This window comes from Mycothermus thermophilus (assembly GCF_041956435.1).
Source record: "Mycothermus thermophilus strain CBS 625.91 unplaced genomic scaffold VTJ04scaffold_2, whole genome shotgun sequence".
In the NCBI taxonomy this organism is placed as follows: Eukaryota; Fungi; Ascomycota; class Sordariomycetes; order Sordariales; family Chaetomiaceae; genus Mycothermus; species Mycothermus thermophilus.
In genome coordinates, this window is record NW_027191428.1 from 1,237,075 (window position 1) to 1,255,353 (window position 18,279).

General features: G+C 57.3%; 6 protein-coding genes and 1 non-coding gene across 7 annotated transcripts; 3 read left to right on the forward strand and 4 right to left on the reverse strand.

Moving 5' to 3' along the window:
* Positions 1–152: 152 nt before the first annotated feature.
* On the reverse strand, positions 153–2,861 carry VTJ04DRAFT_2593 (uncharacterized protein; the record flags this gene model as incomplete). The annotated part of the gene is made up of 2 exons (XM_069360399.1): positions 153–2,593; positions 2,648–2,861. 2 exons carry the CDS (start codon positions 2,859–2,861, stop codon positions 153–155), a joined length of 2,655 nt encoding a protein of 884 aa, XP_069221114.1.
* Positions 2,862–4,211: 1,350 nt separating this feature from the next.
* Positions 4,212–5,242, reverse strand: VTJ04DRAFT_2594 (uncharacterized protein; the record flags this gene model as incomplete). Its single annotated transcript, XM_069360400.1, has 5 exons — positions 4,212–4,234; positions 4,302–4,398; positions 4,465–4,616; positions 4,696–4,875; positions 5,230–5,242. 5 exons carry the CDS (start codon positions 5,240–5,242, stop codon positions 4,212–4,214), a joined length of 465 nt encoding a protein of 154 aa, XP_069221115.1.
* A 2,345-nt stretch (positions 5,243–7,587) lies between these two features.
* Positions 7,588–12,854, forward strand: VTJ04DRAFT_2595 (uncharacterized protein; the record flags this gene model as incomplete). Its single annotated transcript, XM_069360401.1, has 2 exons — positions 7,588–11,205; positions 11,262–12,854. The coding sequence occupies 2 exons, from the start codon at positions 7,588–7,590 to the stop codon at positions 12,852–12,854; spliced, it is 5,211 nt and encodes a 1,736-aa protein (XP_069221116.1).
* Positions 12,855–12,905: 51 nt separating this feature from the next.
* On the forward strand, positions 12,906–13,170 carry VTJ04DRAFT_2596 (uncharacterized protein; the record flags this gene model as incomplete). The annotated part of the gene is made up of 2 exons (XM_069360402.1): positions 12,906–12,942; positions 12,998–13,170. The coding sequence occupies 2 exons, from the start codon at positions 12,906–12,908 to the stop codon at positions 13,168–13,170; spliced, it is 210 nt and encodes a 69-aa protein (XP_069221117.1).
* A 704-nt stretch (positions 13,171–13,874) lies between these two features.
* VTJ04DRAFT_t43 lies at positions 13,875–13,945 on the reverse strand. The gene has a single exon. It is a non-coding gene; the product is annotated as a tRNA-Gly (tRNA).
* A 367-nt stretch (positions 13,946–14,312) lies between these two features.
* On the reverse strand, positions 14,313–16,077 carry VTJ04DRAFT_2597 (uncharacterized protein; the record flags this gene model as incomplete). The annotated part of the gene is made up of 2 exons (XM_069360403.1): positions 14,313–15,703; positions 15,771–16,077. The coding sequence occupies 2 exons, from the start codon at positions 16,075–16,077 to the stop codon at positions 14,313–14,315; spliced, it is 1,698 nt and encodes a 565-aa protein (XP_069221118.1).
* Positions 16,078–17,314: 1,237 nt separating this feature from the next.
* VTJ04DRAFT_2598 (uncharacterized protein) lies at positions 17,315–17,916 on the forward strand (the record flags this gene model as incomplete). The annotated part of the gene is made up of 2 exons (XM_069360404.1): positions 17,315–17,736; positions 17,808–17,916. The coding sequence occupies 2 exons, from the start codon at positions 17,315–17,317 to the stop codon at positions 17,914–17,916; spliced, it is 531 nt and encodes a 176-aa protein (XP_069221119.1).
* Positions 17,917–18,279: the final 363 nt, after the last annotated feature.

Below are 18,279 nucleotides of genomic sequence, written 5' to 3' on the forward strand. Positions count from 1 at the left end.
CTCCCCCAGCCATGACCGATTTGGCACCCCTTTTTTTCGTCATGACAAGATGGCAGCAAAGCTCATGAACCTAGCCTTCCATAGAGCAACCAGGAGAAACAAAACCCCGTCCAACCTCCCCAAATCTAGGTAGGCTGGCGCTCAAAGCAACTTTAATCCTCGGTGATATCGCCATACTCCCAAATGCCCCTCCTGTTATCCTTGGCCTCCTGCTCCGCCTCCCTCAGGCTCTTCAGCACCGGCTCAAACACCTTGCTGCGCTCCCACGCCTTGAGCTTGCGGGCCACCAGCGCGTGGCCCTCGAGCACAATCTTCCTATTGATCGACTCGGTCGCCTTGGCTGCCCCTTCCGACGCCGGGTCGTAGATGGTGACGTAGCTGACGCCTTCCTTGGCGTCGACGTAGTCGAAGCAGCCGACCAGCTTGCGGCCCTCGGTCAGGTCGTACAAAAAGTTGACCGCGTCGCGGAGGTAGTCCTGCGAGTTGGGCAGCTGCACAAACGACAGCTGCGTGTCGATGGCCTGCGGCTTGAGCTTCTGCACCGAGAACTGCGGCTGCGTGAGCGGGCGCAGCTTGGACCACGGCTGGCGCTCCGAGTTGCCGTAGTCGATGTAGACCACCTCGGCCACCTTGGCGGCGCGGTCGTTGGAGCGCACCCGCGCCCGGTACCACTCGCCGTCCTCGCTGAACTGCGCTGCCACGTAGTCGCCCGCCTTGGGCGCGTCCTTGAGCGGCGTGTTGTTGGTCGGGTTGAGGTGGAACTGCCGGAACTGCTCCATCATGGCCTCGAGCGCGTCCGTGCCGGGGCCGACCTCTTGCACCTTGATGCGTCCGTTGGAGTCGATGTTGGTGACGACGATGTCGCGGTAGTCCTCGGGCTTCTTTTCGATCGTGGTCGACGCGTCCGCGGCCGCGGCCGTTTCCTCGGCGGCACCACCCTCCTCCTCAGCCTCCTGCGACGGGTCCCAGTCGTGCCACATGCCCTTGCGAGCTTCCTTGGCGCGCCTTTCCGCCGCCAGAAGCTCGGTAGCGTTGCCGGACTTTTCGGCCGAGTACCTGTGGACCGACGCGAGGCCTTCCTCGACGAGCACCTTGGCGAAGCTCTCGCGGCCGACATACAGGTCGCCGATGAAGCCGCCGACCTTGTCGATGTCGTGCACATCGATCTCGCAGTCACGTTGGTTGCAACGGCGGTTGGCCAAGTCGAGCGCCTCCTGCCCGAACGGCTCACCCTTCTCCTGAGGGGTGCGGCCCGCCTTCGGCGCCCGGATACCCGCAAGCACCAACGTGATCTTGATGCTCTCCCGCGGGATCAGGATGGTGAAGCGCGAGCCCGACTTGCAGAAGTCGACGATGCCAGGCACCTTGCGCTGCCGCGAGAGCGAGCCCAGCTGCAGCTTCGCCTTCTGCAGGCTTTCGGACATGTCGACATACTGCTTGATCTTGGGAGGCTTGCCAGACCACATGCCCTTCTTCTCCTCCTTGGCCGTCTCTTGGGCCGCGAGCAGCTCGTCGTAGTTGGGCGCCCGATCAGTGTCGTCCTTGCGGTGGCGGATCACGGAGGCATAACCCTCCTGCACGAGCAGCAGGCCGATGTTCTTGCCGTTGTGCGTAACAGTGGCGACATCGCGAGCCTCAAACTCCTCGCTGGCCGGCTTGGTGCCGTCGACCGAGATGCGCACATGCTTCCCGATGAGCTTCTTGCGCACGAACTCTTTGGCCTCATCGCGGAACGGCGCCTCGCTGGGTTCTGCCGCGCGCGGCCCGCGCACGCTGCTGAAGCTGATGCGCTTCTCGACGCCAGCCTTGTTGCGAACCAAGATCGTGTCAGCGCCGATGATCTTGACGACGGTGGCGTCCGACTCTTTGCTGTCCGTGGTCTTGGCGACGAAGGCCTTGTGCAAACGGCGGCGGGCTGCCTGGGCTTCCTTCTCGGCGGCACGCAGGGGCGCCATGTCAGGACCAAGAAGGGTGGAATGGAAGTCGTTGCAGCGGGCGAGACCCTCCTTGAGCAGGAACTCGGCGATGTTGCCACGGGGATGAAGAATAACACCAACGAGCTGGCCCTGGGGGCTGGCACCGACGATCTTGACCTTGACCTGCCTTTGCAGGAGTCGCGTCTCAACGAAGGCGCGGGCCTCGTTTCCATACTCCTCAGCGGGTTGGATCTGGCCGTTGGGGCCGGTACGCTCGGTGGCCGGGGCGCGGATGCCGGCCACGAGCGTCACAACCTGCCAATGCTTCTTCTCGGTAAGGAGCAGGCGAACAAGAAGACGGTCGCCGGCAAAAACGCGCTCGATGATACCATCCACCGTCTTGCCCTTCCACTGGGTCATGAACTCGGGCCCGCCGAGATCGTGCTGGACCTCAATGACACCGCCGGGGCCGGCATGGACGCCCTTGCCCTCGTCCTTGGCCTGGGCCTCGAGGCTCCGCAACGTGTTAATCTTCTCGAGGATCTCCTCGGACTCCTCCTTCCGGCCGGCGTCTTCCCGGACCTTGACCCAACCGGCCTTCACAGCAGCGTCGGGGAGCTGAGTGCCATCTTGCAGATAAGCGGTGCCGTACTCGCGGCCAGAGTTGGGGATGGTGTCTAGACGGGTGAGTATGCATCAAGAGTTCCGGGCAAGCTCTGGATCTTGCTTACACGAAACGCTAAACTTGACCTGCTTGCCGACGACCAAGTTGCGGAGGAACTCGCGAGACTGGAAGGCGTAAGGCTCATCACCGTCCTTGCTCAGGCGAGGAGCGGAGACATAAGCAAGCGACAGAGTCCTCTCGGCGGCAGGGTTGTTGGGGCTCGTCAGGACGAGGGTGTCGCCGCTGAGCACCGACTTGACGTTGGCAAGATAGGCAGCCATCGCTGATGATCACAGGCAGGCGAGCAACCGGATTGCGAGGAGAGAAGAGAGGCAAGAAACGACCGAGGAGTAGCCTCTAAGCATGACTTTGTCAGTAACATTAACCGTATGTTAAGTTCCATGAGAAAGAAGAGATGAAATAATGGCCATGTCATGCCCACCGACTCGTATGGGAGCGGTCGACATGCGGTGAGTGGTCTGAGACTCGGTGACCACGGCAAGTCCATCGACAAGGTAGCAATGCCCAGTTTGAAGCCCCATATTGACCAAGATGTAGTCCACCGAGACTTTGAACTGAGTTCCATCAACGGAATGGGTTCCAGTTCGCTACCATTGTAGCCTCATAAGAAGATGGGCATTTACATGCTGGGGCAGCCCAACCCAAGAATGGGGAGGACAAATGTCAAGGGGGAGCCAGTTGATTGCACGTACCGATCCTGGAAGATATAGAGGGGATGTGCGGAAAACAGGAGAGACGGAGAGCTTGAAAGCTACTGGAATACAACCAGAAGCCCTCTTGAAGGTGAAGGGAACTGGATGAGGGGAGGATTGTTGTCTCAGAAGAGCTTGGTTGTCGTCGTCTTTTTGACAGCTTTCACCATGAATTTGGATTGGCTCAGGCGACAGTTGTGGGGAAGAGCTTTCCCCAGACGCCGCCAATCCAGGGGCTTTCCCCCTCCGCCTGGAGCAACTCCAGTGGTTGTGTTGCATCAGGTTCCAGAACACCGATCCACATCCAGAGTCCTGGGTTTCAATGTTACAAGGACACGGTGACAATGCGTTGTAAACGATGGGAAAGTATACTAAGTAGAATGATCTGGGAGCATCAAGTTGGAGTCCATAGTCTCCCTAAGGCTACACATCAGTTGCCTCCAATAATCGTTTGCCCCAGATACGTTCTAAGTGTTCTCCAGGACTCGACCGCAGAGGTACTTGGGGCTCGGGACGGACCGTTGCATTCAAACGATCGGCATCAGCGCCCAACCTGTCCCGCTGGAACAACGTGAAACAGCCTGGACCGCGATCAGGTCCACGAAGCACCGAGGCTTACCGAGTGGGCGGTGATGTATGTACATACCAGTTTCACTCTTACACACGACTCCGTAGAAGACGTGGAGTGTGTGAAGCTACGCAGACAGAGCCACCATACGGTAAGAGAAAAACATCGAGCTATTCAGTCACATCACGGCACGTAAGAAGAAAGATTTGCTGGACATGCTCTTGTTATTTTATTTCATGATATCCGGGGCTGGCAAGCAACCTAAGATTATTGTTTGTTGCTAGTAAACCTGATGGCGGTTTTCTTCTGCCGCTATGATCTCCAACCCCTTCTCTGTGGGAATCTTTTGTTTACTGAGCAATGCCGATGACACCTGCGAGAAGAATGACATTAGTCTCATGATTCCATGTCCGATTGTCCATCCAATGTTGAGAGCTTACCGCAAGCAGGACGCGGCCCAGCGTTACCCGTCTTCAGGGACTCCTCGTTGCCACCCTTGCCCAGGTCGTCGGTGCCAGCGTGGACAACAACAGTCCGCTGGTTGGATCATGTCAGTTCAAACTTTCTCCTTGTATCTCGCCGTTATTGCAAAGGCATACGTACGCCAATGACGCTCTCGGGGCCAATCAGCTTGACGAACTTATCGACAACGGTGCCCTTGGAGTTGCCGTTGTCATCGGTCTGGATGTTACCGAGATCACCGACGTGGCGGTTCTCGTCGGTCGGGGCACCGTGAGTCTTGCCGTGGGGGTTGACTAGTTCAGAAAAATCCAGCGTTAGATACCGTGTACGTCGGATTCAGGGAGACAAGCAGCTCAGAAGCTAGGTACTTACAGTGCGGGCCAGCCGAAGTGCAACCGTTGGTGTTGTCACCGAAAGTGTGGATGTGGAAGCCACGGAGAGCATTGGGGTCGTGGCCCGAGATGTCCCAGGTGATGGTGGTAGGAGCCGACTCGGACTCCTGCTCGAAGGTGACGGTACCAGTGACCTTGGAGTCACCGCGGAGGACAGCGACTAGCAGACAAGTAGAATATGTCAGTCATGACTCGGTCCAAAGGAAATCCTGCAGCGGTTCCGGAGAAGAGCAGCCAGCTGCCAGCGGCTTGGATGGCGGCCCCGACACAAAGTGCAGGGTTTACCGCGTAGGCAGCCTCCAGGACGACACAGATATGCGGTTGGCCTATTGCCTTCCTGATGGGTAATTCAACCTGTCCATCAAGGTTGCGGTTGAGGCGGATTGAGCAGATTTGGCGACTCAGCTCCTCATCTTGCCCGATCATGACCACAGAAAGACGGGAACCGTGGGGCGGTTGCCGAACAGCGGGGTAGCACCGAGGATCTTGGGAGCTTGTTTGTTCGTTGACTTACCGGCCTTGACCATTGTGACGGTTGTTGCTTGTTTGCGTGAGCTTGGTGGTGGTTTGGATTGTGCTGGGAGGTGTGTCTGGGAGAGGGAAGCTGGAGAATGTGGAAGATGTACACGGAAAAACCAAGGCACAATTGGACAGGCTTGCTGATAAAGCACTGGCAGAGGAACCTCCTTTACGCCTTCTTTCCTGGTCCTCGGAGACCGAAGCTCTGCCCGCGGGCATCCACGGGCGGAGTGGGGGCAAGCCCGATGACGAGCTGTGGGTGGGGCTTTGCTTGAGCTTCACAACCCCGCATTGAGAGCTTCCGTCATCGCTCTTGTCCAGCCCAGGGCTGAACTTCACAGAATGGATTACCTAACCTCTGGAGCAAAATCATCACTAGTCAGTGTGACGTGCCCTCATTGGAACGCGGGGAACACATCAGGGAACAGCCTAGGTAGATAGGGGAAATGCGCTTAAATCCTGCCTGGGCGACCAGAAAAATAGGGCCTGGACGTGGTATAGGTGACCTAGGTTGGATACTATGGAGGAAGAGTTACCTACGAGTACACAGTAGATGACATTGAGAGCTATATTCAGCACCTGCTCCTCTTCACTCAATGGCACACCAACGGCAAAAGACCAATTTCCAAGTTCGGACCGGCTTTCTTTTGCTGGAAGTGGACGTAAATAATCCCTCCCCAAGATGAACCGACAGCTTTGGCCACCTCACGGGATGTCTTGATATGAGTTGACTCCCGGGAGAGCCGGGCTGCCTGGTCAACGTCAGACTCCGACCATAGCTTAGTAAGTTGCAGATTGACACCTTCATGACAGGAAGGGAGGCAGCCGATCGGCCTAAGGACCGACTTGACTTAATTACCTACCTTCGCCACCAGCGGACCGATTGGAGTGCAATTAAGGATGGCGAATTCCAGGTCCGGGATGTATGAGGTGTGAGAAAGCGAAGGCAAGGGACCTGGAGTTATCTACCTGAGGTTGCAAAGGTTGCACAGGAAGGATTCCATGTTACCTATGTCTGTTCAATTAACTGCCTATAAACCACTTCGGTGAGGTATGTATCTGCTGAACATGCATCTTCCTCTATCCTGGATATTTGTGTGTCCTGGACCGTGGTTGTCGGTTTACCAAAATCAACTCCAGCTACCTGACCTTACTGCGTAGGTATAGTAGAAAGAGGACACATCGTGTAGTGTAAAAGTCAAGTTTGGACTTTATGGATTGCGAACGCCACCATTCTGCCCCGCCAAGACTGCCGCGTGTGGCTTGGTCCACAACCCGCTTGCTGCCAAGAAAAAGCTCGGCATCATCCATCCCCTTGTCCCAGGCCGTTGCACTCACTCGGCCCTGTCTGCAGACCTCCCCTCCAGTCTTGCGCAGTCCTGGCTCATCAGTCCTGGATTACAAGGCCGGTTGGTCCTGGGATCTCGCAGGGCCCGGGGTGTTGTTCCTCGAACCACCACACACTTACGAGGAAAAACATCAAAAAGCCAGATCAATATTGTGGTCTTATCTGGCGATGCGCCATTGCCTAGCCTTGCCCTCGTCAAGAAACAAACGGCTTGAAAATTCGTCGTCGTGACGTCGCACTGGTCCCGCTCTCTAGGTTCCTGGACTGCCTGTTATCTGTTTGATGAGGCGCTTTGAAACGGACGGAGCTTTGGACGGAGCTTCCACGGACCAGACACGCGCACCAAAAAGTCGCCCAGAGTCGCCGAGAGTCGCCAGAGCCAAAGCCCAGAGCCAACTGCTGCGGCCGACCGTTGACAATTTGCCAAAACCTCCCGACCTTCACTTGTCGGGCTCCTGCTCCACCCAACCATTTCCGTCCCATGTTTCCATGTTTCCAGGCTCCCCCAGAGTTTCAAAACCATCATCTCAACTCCACGCCTGCCCTACTCCGCTCGCGTCACATACCTGACTCCATAGGTACATCATCAGCACAAGCCCTCGCCGTGGCAGCGACTCTCGTCCTCGGTCACACAATCCGAATGACCTGATTTACCCAAGTGCTTGACCATCCTACGTCTACGCTGCACTGTCCAAAACGGCAGCCAACAGTCTGCGCATGCGGGGGGAACCATTGAGTCGGCCACCTTAGCCGCCATCTTTCTTGCTGTCCGTCCTGTCTGTCTGTCGTCTGCGGTCGTCGCAACACCGCCAAACGAACAACCAACAGCGCACGAACAGCCCGACTCCTCCTAGATTCAACCTTCACGTCGGGGCACCGACACCCATCTCAAATCGATTTCACGCGCCACAGCCCCTCCCACGAAAATACCACGACTAGATTACGAGCACCTTATCTTCTCTTGTCGCTGATCACATCTGTAGCGCCCCGCCGGACCTGCGCGACATGTCTTTTCGCGGAGACGACTCGCGCCGATACGGCCATGTGCCGCCTGCGCAGTATCCTGTCGCCTCTGCCTCGCAGGGCCCCGTCACTTACGGCGCACGGCGGCCCAGTTTCGATAGCGGCGACGATGCCAGCTTTCCTGCAACCGGCCTCACCCCGCTCTACACTGGCGCCACCAGTAGGACCGATGATGAGCTCTTCATAAGCAGCCCTGGCTCCGACGTTCCAGCGTCTCAAAACCCCAACCGAGCAAGCTACTATCCTCAGTCCAGCACCGCCGGCTATCAACGACAATACACTACTTCCCCCCAGGTGCCGCCGCCGCCGCCATCACACTCCTCCTACAACCCACAGGCCTTCGCCCGGTCTCATTCGACTTCGCTGCCGTACCACCCTGCCCCAGCCAGGTATAATTCCACTTCGACTAGCCCGACCTACACGAGTCCTCCCAGCAGCTACACCCCGCAAACCTACAATCCGGCCGCCTATGCCCAAACAACCGCTTCCTCGCTTCCCCAGCGACAGTCCACCATCGCCGGCTATGGCAGCTACAGCTACGGCGGCTATACCACAGCAAACACTGTGCCATCCTATGCCCCGCCGCCCCCATCAACGTACTCTGTCTCACAGTCCACGGCATCCACAAGTCCCTCGGCACTTCAGCGCTACGAGCCACCTCTCAGCCCAACTTACGCCCCAACCGCCGCGACACCGACAACTCCCCAATATGACCCCTCCGCCTACTCGTCTACTTCGACCACCACTCAATATGCGTCGTCCTCGTCGTACGGCACGAATGGTGCTACCGGGCCTGCTGCATCTCCTGCATATGCCGCAGCGACGACCGGCGTCCCGTATCCTGCCCAATCTCATATTCCCGTTGGCCCGTACTCTCCCGATCCTAACTCGTTCACGAACCGTATTGCGCGCTCTGGATCGGGGTCATCATTGCCGTCCCCTCCGTCGCGGACGCAGAGCACATCCACATCGCAGCTTGCAAGACACCCGACCAATGCCCCGCTCCCCAGCAGGCCCATGGACGACTTGCCGGAAGAGACGGGATGGACGCCCGCCGCGGCTGGCGGTGCTGATTTCCAGACGACCCAGGAAGCCCTGATGCAGGAGATTGTATCCGATCTTGGCGTGTCCGGCTCCCAACGGCCACCCACATCCAACGGCGCTGTCGTTGAGTACGACAGGGCCCATCGCTACAACTCAACCTCGTCCAGGGCCACGTCAGATCCGAGCGTGAATAGGTATCCTTCAAACGCCTCGTCGGCTATGAACCGCACAGTGGCCTCTACCAACACTACTTACGACTGGAATTCGGATGAGAGTGACCCCGAAGCCTTGGCCGGCCTCATGGCCATGCGGAACGATGAGGAGGATCGGAGATTTGGAGGGTTGACATTCCCGTCATACATTTCGCCGCCTGTCGCTCAACAGCAGACCGCGTTGCCCCCGCCTCCCCCGCCGCCCCAATCCAACCCACAGTCACCAGCGGATGAGCGTGTGGGTACAGACAGCGACTACGGCGGCATGGACCTTGGACTTTATGGAGGCGGGTACGCAGGGACGCTTCAGTACGGTACTGATGTCGGCTCCCCGCCGACCACGTCAGCTTCTGACGTTCCGCGACCCTTGCCTTATCCACAGAGTCACGGCCCCGAATTCCCTCCATATCCGGACGTTTCGGTCGATTACGGTGGCACTGGCGGCCTGCTCCCTCCCCAAAACCATCGTCTTAGCTTCGACGAGGGCGATGAGCGCGTGAGCGTGCACTCTCGACAGAGCAGCGACTCGCAAAAGGACGACTACCCGTATGATCAAATATTCTTCCACCCCGGCATCTCTCACCGCCCACTGCCTGCCATCCCGGTTCAGACTCCCAACGACAGCTCGCAGTTGTCTCCGCGGTCGTCAGTCAGGTCCAACAACTATCAGCATAGTTACAGCAACAGTGGCGATGCGAGGGTGCCGTATCAGCTTGAGACCCGCGACATCTCGAGCTACCCCAATGTGCCGCCGCATGTTGAGAGGTCCATCTCTGTAGCAAACCACACTACTTCACCTGTGGTGCAGGCTCCCACAAGGTCACGAACGGACGCCACCGATGAGCGCCGCCGCGCTATGCGCCAGCATGCCTCGGCATATCAACAAGGGCCGTCTGCTTACGAAGGCTATGGGACGACGACCCCGTCATCACTCGCTGCGTACGACATGATCACGTTGCCGACGGGTCGCAGGAAGAGGTTTGTGCCGTCTAAGCTGACAGCTGCCGATTTCAAGCGCTGCGCGGAACCGTGGGCCCTAAGCGGCATTGTCGCCTGGGTACGCGAGATGGCTGAGGGCGAACCTGACCTGAAGCGCAAGACCATTGAAGAGGGTGTTCTCAAACTCTTCTGCCACAAGGTGCCGACCATGAACGTGGCCGACGCCGAGCTGCTGAGCGCAAAGGTTGTCGACTCCATGTTTGCCGCAGGCATCTTGCTTCCTGAGGAGGAATGGGTCAAGTTTGGGCCCGGTCAGTTGTCGGGTGTGCTGTGGCAGCTCACTGGCTTTGGCTGCTACGCGCCCAAGTTGCATGAAGACGAATCCCTTGTCCCCAGACTGCACGACAATGGCATTCCCATCCGCTGCTACTCGCACCACTGCGGCCGCACGCTCAAGAAGGTCAACCTGGACAACATGATGTCCGAGGAGGACGTGATCGTTCAGGACTGGGCCACGTTCCACGGTCTGACCAAGGATGATATCAAGGACAAGCCCAAGAAGGAGGTGGAGCGCCAGAACGTCCTGCACGAGATCATCACGACCGAGGAGGAGTACATGGGCCAGCTTGACGTCTTGCGGCTCTTGTACCGTGACTGGCTGCGTGCCTGGCAGCCGCCGATCATCGCCGAGAATCGCATGGAGAAGTTCCTTGATGCTGTCTTTGGCAAGGTGGACTCGGTTCAGCAGATCAACAAAGAGCATCTGCTCGCACAGCTCAAGTACCGCCAGAAGGAACAGGGCCCCTGGATTGTCGGTTTCAGCGACATCTTCCGGGAATGGATCCGCAAAGCCCGGCCTATCTACATCGAGTACTGCCAGTCCTACCCCTACGCTGCGTTCCTCATCCGCAAGGAGGCTGCGCGCAACCTGTTATTCCGTCAGTTCCTCGACGTTGTGCGTGACCACAAGCGCTCCAAGCGTCTTGAGTGGACAACATTCGTCCGGGCCCCCATCGCACGTCTTCAGCGCTATAGTCTCCTGCTCGAGACGGTCAAGAAGAACATGCCCAACGAGAGCGAGGAGAAGACCAACCTCGAGCGCGCTCTCGAGGAAGTGCGCAAGGTCACGCATGAGTGTGATGAGAAGGTTGCCGAGATGACCAAGAAGGTTGAGCTCCTCGAGCTCCAGAACATGCTGGTCCTGCGTCCAGGGTTCCAGTCGGTGCTGAACCTGGATCATCTGGGCCGCGAGCTGCTCAAGCAGGGCGAGCTTCAACGCCAGGGCTCCAAGGGCGTGCGCTGGGTGGATACGCATGCCTTGCTGTTTGATCATTACTTCATCTTGGCGAAGGCGGTACCAGGCAAGGATGGCAGAAGCGAGAAGAAATATGACGTGTCGAAGGAGGTATGTATCACAACTTTTGGTTGGACGTCTATAATACTTGCTAACGACTTGTACAGCCGATCCCAATGCCTCTGCTCTTCTTGGAGAGCATGAACGACGAACCGGTTGCCAAACAAAAGAGCTTGACGGCGCCCCTGACACGCACAACGGTTCCTATCAGCTCGGGGTCCCAGCTCACTAAGGTGGCAACGAACGCTAGTACCGGCACGACAGACGACGACGGCAAGATCATTTACCCATTCCGCATCAAGCACCTTGGCCACGAGATCTACACCCTCTACGCATCGTCGGCCCAGGAGCGCGCTGCTTGGTGCCAGGCCATTATCGAGGCCAAGACTCGCCATGCCCGTGCCCTGCACGCTCAAAACGCCGAGCCATTCCGCCTGCGCGTCATCGCGGATAGCGCTTTCGCGTACGACTCAACCTCGCCGATGGGCCGTCAACCGAGCGTGGCCATCCGTGGCACACCGCTCGACCGCGCCATCCGCGAGATGGAGGAAACGTACGGCCCGGGCCGCGGACCACCGCCGGTCTGCCGTGCCACCGTCAACTGCGCCTGTGGCTTCACTTGGGTCGGCAAGTCCCTCATCGCCATCGGCACTGATTACGGCGTCTACATCTCCGAGGCCTCCAACCCTCGTGGCTGGACCCGCTCTGTCCAGATCAGCAAGGTTACGCAGATTGCCGTGCTCGAGGAGTTCTCTGTCTGCCTGCTTGTTGCCGATCGCTCGCTCATCTCGTACCCGCTCGACGTGATCGCGCCGGTGTCCAACTTTCCTGCTCCCGTCCACGACAGCCCCCGTCGTGCACCCCAGCGTCTCGCCAAGGACGTCGCCTTCTTTGCGACCGCTCGCATGAAGGACCGTATGCTGCTGTTCTATCGCCGCAAGGAGGGTATGCACAACACCTTCAAGGTCCTCGAGCCGGTGTTCCAGAAATCCACCGAGAAACGCTCCCGTCTGTTCGGCGGCAGCCGCCGCAGTTCTGGCTCGACGGAGTCCTTCCGCGACTTTGACGAGTTCTATATCCCCACCGAGTGCTTCTCCCTCAACCTCTTCCAGAACTACATCGCCGTTGCGACCGCCAAAGGCTTCGAGCTCTTGACCCTGGACAAGAAAGTCACGCAGTCCATCCCGCGCGACCTCAACCAGCCTGCCATCGCCAACATTGCCAGCCGCATCAAGGAACCCCACCCGCTGGGCATGTTCAAGCTCAACGACCAGGAGTTCTTGCTGACGTACGACGACTGCGCCGTCTACGTCGACAAGCACGGCGAGATTTCCAGGACCCTGATCATGGAGTACTCGGGCAAGCAGAAGAAGGCCAGGGCGGCAACCATGTTTGGGCAGTATCTGCTCCTGTTCAACGAGGACTACGTCGAGGTCCGCAACGCCGAGAATGGCCGTCTCAGGCAGATCATTGCCGGCCGCGACGTCAGGTGTTTGGACTACGGATTCCGCGGGCCGACGGGAAGCGCCGGGCCGAATATGATGGGCGGCGGAGCCGGTTGGGCCGGAGTTCCGCCGCCGGTCGGGGCGCAGGGTGATTCCAAGGGGACGGTCAAGATTTGCATGAGTCACCCGGAGGTGCCGGGCGGGCAGATTGTGCTGGAGATGATACTGAATGATGGGCATATGGAAAAGGCTTGAGCATGGAGGGGGTAGCGGGAAGGTTTTGGCCGGGAGGGTGATGGTGGTGATATGAAGATGGCCTATGCTTGCTTGGTTTCGGAGGCTTGTTTGCCTTTGCTTGGTTTGGGGGGTTGGGAGAATTTGATCGTGATAATACCTAGGTGACAGTGATGATGCCATCATCATGGGCTATGATGATGATGAGAAGGCGGTGATAATGGGTGGTAGCTTTTCCATGGTTGGAGGATGTCATATCTTTGCTACGCGATCCGCGTTAGTATTCATGGGGGTAATCATCTGGTTGGTGACGGTGGTTAAATGGGAAAGGGGTTGAATTGGCGTTAGGGATCAAGTATTGGTTTGTGTAAGATTATGAGATTTTCTACCTCAACGTCAAGCTTTGATTATATTTTCCGTTCTGATGCGGGCTTGATGATTCTTTCAAGCGGCATGATCGTCTTGGGTGACTGGCTACTATGCTGTCCTAGGTCTGCTTGATCTCTCACTGATAACTGCATGGAGAAAGTTGGGGTTAGGAGGGAACGAGACGGGAATAAACATTTAGGTTGACTGCTTACACAAAACTTCGTGCTATACCCTGTCGCTGAGAAAATTGACTGCTTCAAGGATATTAGCTTTGTTGACCAGTTGCTCCGAGACAAGGAAGAAGATAACTTATCTCTATGTTTTCAATCCCTTCGTTTGGTGGCACACCTTTGATGGTCCAAGAATTGAAGGCTGTCTCGAGATGACTGGCCATACAATCGAGTCTCCCTCGCCTTATTGTTCCCAGTCCGATTTGAGCATCACTGGAGGCGTAAGGTAATGCCCGGGATCCCGCGCCGTCCGGGCAAGTTCCTTGGGGTCCAGTGGAAACAAAGATGTTGTCTTGTTGAGACGAGAGACAAAGCTGAGAACACCAAACACACAACGAGTAAACAAACAAATGATTCGAAGGCACCAAGCACAAAAAAAAGTATGGCAAAAACAATGGAAAACTGCAGATCATAAAATATGACAAAAGTTTGACAAAAGGTATGCGCCAGCCGCGAATCGAACGCGGGGCTCATCGATGGCAACGATGAATTTTACCACTAAACCACTGGCGCTTGTCCCTTGCGGGTGATAGGCGAGTCAGAAACTCCGGCTTTTATGTCAGGTAGCGTTGGCGAGAGACAACGTCCGCGAGAGATAAAAGAGGGTCCATTCAATCCAAAGTGGGATTGATAGGTTATCCCTATGGGCTCGACATCGTCCCAAAGGTCAGCTTTCCGAGTTCTTGAGGCTTGGATCCTATCTAGAAGCTTTCAAGGCGGTGTTTGGTGGCCGTAACATGGGGGTCCAGACTTCTGTCATTTGCACCTCTATCAAGCACTTTGGCAGCTCTTCAATGTCTCAACTCCATTCCAAACAGAATCATGACTTCTATTCCAACATCATTCTATGAATTATTACATCCATTAAACCACCGCCCTTTTACTCATCCTCCCAATGTCGCCGACTAATAATAATCGGCCTCGCCGGGTCCCAGGGTCCGTAAATCTCATTCTTATACTTCTGCAAGCTTATCAGCCACCAACTACACCCGCCCATGGCGACAATGGCGATCAGACACCCCACAATCATGCCCACCAGACCCCTCTTCCAAGGCAACCCGCCGAACAAATTTCCGTTGGCGTCATGCGGCGCGGGATCGCCCAGAATCATGCCCACCCCTGCGCCCGCGCCGAGCACAAGCAGCACCGTCAGAGCGACGTGGTACCGCCAGCTTTTGCGGCGCGCGCAGTTGCGAAAGACGGGGAACAGGCCAAAGACTTGGATGCTGAAGAGGGTCAGCGAGAAGACCTGGCCCGTGGAAGGTAAACGGCTGGCGAGGACGGTAGAGGCCATCAGCGCGGCGTTGGTGGAGAGGGACGCTACCGGCATGGGCTTTGTCCCTGGGGCGGTGGTGGTCGCGGGAAGGGATGAGGAGGAGCGACTGCCGCCGGAGTAATCGAAGAAGAATATGTTGATGGCGAGCAGCCAGAAGGACATGGCCCAGATGGAGTCGGAGGAGGTAGAGCGGGTGAGGGATTTGAGGATGGGTGAGAGGCCGAGAAGGGTGAAATAGATGAGGATGGCGGACTTGATGGTGCTCAGGCGGACGTAGAAGCGCGGGGAGAAAAAGCGAGAAGGCTGAGGGTCCTCGGGGGTTGGGTTTGGATCGCCATCTGGGCCATTGAGGTGGCCCGGAGTGCTCGCGGAAACTGGTGTTGGTGGAACAGTCGGACTGTTCGCAGAATTGACAGCGCTCGTCTGGGAAGCAATTGAGTTGAAAGAGCTGACAGAACGGGAGTGAATGTTGCCTGGGGCTAGGAAGCCGTTGCTGTGGGCTTGGCCAGTGAGCGGGTGGCTTCGTGGTGGATAGTGATCCTGGAGGAGGTTCGTCGTAGAGCTCGCGGCGGATGGCAGGTTTGAAGCGGTCGAGATGCTCACGGTACTAGCATTGAGCGTGTTTGACGGATCAAGGCTGGATGAGTCCTGACGCTGCAGAAGCGGGCGGGAATCCCTATAAGCACGGCCGCCGCGCATAATGCGCGCCCTCGCATCCTCGTCACCAGCGGTCCCCTTCGCGTCCTGGGAGGCCCAAAAATCCCATAGCAGCCAACCGACAAAGGTGGCGCCGCTGCTCCAGCTCACAACGGCTACGGGGCTAACGCGCTCCTGGAAGATGCCAACAAAGCAGACGACGAAGATGATGACGGAGCAAACATGCTGGACGATGACGGTCGAGTCGGCAACCAGGGGCCAAAAGTCGTAGGGTCGCACACGGGGGTTGCGCTGGAGGTTTTCGAGGAAGGTGGCCTGGTCGGTATAATTGTCGGGGTCTGCGGAGGGAGGGTCAGTCCCTGACTGTCTGCGCGTATCGGACAGGGCGAAGCGGCGGTAACACACATGACTGCTTTACCCAGAGCAGCTTCTGGAAGCGCTTCCGGCGCCTGCTCCGGCTCCGGCTGGGGTCGGCCCGGCGCAGGCGGCCGGTGCGCGACTCGGCGCCCGAGACATTATCGGCGGCGTCGTAGGGACGCAGACGGCGAGGGGATAGAGGAGAGTATGCGTCCTCGGGCGCAAGATGCGATGGGTCGGTGCGGGTCGAGCGGAGGCTGGCCGGGACGGTGGAAGATCGGACGAGCTTCGGCGAGAACGAGGCGTCGAAGTCGGAGGGATGAGACGAGGAATGGAGACCCGATGGAGGGGCCATAGGGTCACGGCGGGCGAGAATCCATGTACCTATGAGCAGCAGGCTGGCGACGAGGCTAGGGTGTTGAAGGAGCCTGGAGACGTCGGCGTCTCTTGAGGCGCACTCTGCACGGCTCTTGTGTGTCGCTTGTGTCGCGGTTGATGCAATGGAAGGAGCGTGGAAGTTGCAAGTTGCCAAACAATCCAAGCGACCCGGATTGCTGGACCCACTTTCTTCCCTGTGGGGGTGGTCTTGGCACGGGATGGCGCATTGGCCGCTTCTTGATTGTCCTCGGCATGCTTGGCATGAGGCGTTTCCGTTACAGTAAGTAAGTACGGCCCCGTCTCCTTCAATCCCTCGAATCTGTGTCTTCCCTTGCATGGATCGGGCTGATTGCTGCTGACTGAGCAAACTCGAGCTGATGACCACCTGTCATCCAAGAACCCTGCAGAGGCAAGCTTGTTTGGTTCATGACCGTCAGAATCATGACGCGTGTTGATTGCTTGTCGAGTTCACTGAACGTGCTGGTAACCCTTCAAGGGAACATGTCGCCTAACTGCCCCGGGACCGCACAAGTTCCAGGGGCTGGGTCTGCCGGGGTCTAGATCGGAGCATGCCTTTCTCGGCGTTGCCCTACACCAACCCCAAGTTGACTGCAACTTGGGGGCCAGATGACGCTCGCTGCCTGCCCGTCTTCCGTCCCTCTTTTTTATCTTTTCCGGGCCGTGAAAGACGGACCCCAACGGACCCCAATGGCACGGCATATTCTCTTCTGGGACTGCCTGAATCTGATAAAGACGGATGCCGCCCTGTGCCTCCTCCTGCCTTCCTTCTTTCCCTCTGTAGAAATACTTAGCTACCTAGTGATCAACAAACACTTGTCGACCGACTCGCCTCCGGCTTCAGCTTCCATTCACAATCTATCCCTTTCCTCCCTTCTAGCATTACCATTCCTGCAGTGATTGATACGAGATACTCGGGGCTGGGCGGATTGGACCCAGGACATTGGCGTGTCGGTTGGGCGGATCCCTTGATACGCAAAGAGGGGAAGACCTACTTAAGCTTGCGATCACCTTGAAGCACCAAACCACTCCCTGACACAAGTTCGCCAGTTTACGAGCAACCCGAGGTCCAAAGGGGTCCACGCCACTTAGTTCATTGTCACGTCGCATCGTATATCTGTAGCTCTCAAAGCTTCCCTCTACCACCACTTCTTTCCAAAAAAAAAAGCCTTACGGCATCGCTTCACAGTATTACCATGAAGCCGAGAACCCTCTTACTAGCCCTTGGCGCGGCCCATCTGGCCTTGTGCAGCCCTGTTTCGCCATCAACAAACAACGACCGGTCCGTCAGCTCTCATCAGATGCGGAACTCGAAGCCCGAGTCTCCACTGTTCAGGACCTCAACGAACCCATCGAGCACCGTCGAGGATATTGTCCGGCCGCTGTCGAGACACAGGATAGCCAGGATATCAGACCAGCATGGCCTCAGCCGTTATAGCCCTGACCATGCTCATCTCTCTCACCGCGTCGACGAGGTCGTCGAGTCACGCAAGCCAACGCTGCCTTGCCATGGAATCTTGGCAGCAGCAGACCGGAACGACACCATCATTGTCATGCTGGTTGTGGCGTTTTTGCTTGCTGTGGTGATTATCGAGGGTTCGGCAAGCGTTATGAAGAGGTGAGCACTCCGGCCATGGTTCCATCGTCAACACGTCAAGCAGCTGACATGCTTATTCTGACTATTTGAAGGCGGAGAGGGGCAATTCGTCTTGAGGGGCCCGAGAAGCTTGCTCTCGTTGAGGAGACGGAAACGCCAGAATGCCGAGATGGCATCGGGGACGAGAAATGCGTCGTTTGAAAGGGTCAGGGATCAGGGGTGACGTGACTGTTGTACGATGATTGTCTTTGCCTCGTTTTTTCCTTCGATATTGCTTCGCACGGCACCGGAGTTGTTTGGCTGGATACAACTCATCCCTCGGACCGCCCCCGAGTTGGTGGAACACAGCGACTCCCCTCCCCCAAGCCGCCGGATCAAGCCTGGGAAAGTTGAGACGGACTGTGGCCAGGCGCAAGATGACGAGATACCCAGCTATTGTTTGCAATACCTCCGGATACCAAGAATAGACCCAATCAATTGGATACCAGAACACCCACGTCCCAGACCAGCGGGTTTCGTGATACGTTTTCACGTCCATCTCTGCTCTAGACCAGTGTTACGGAG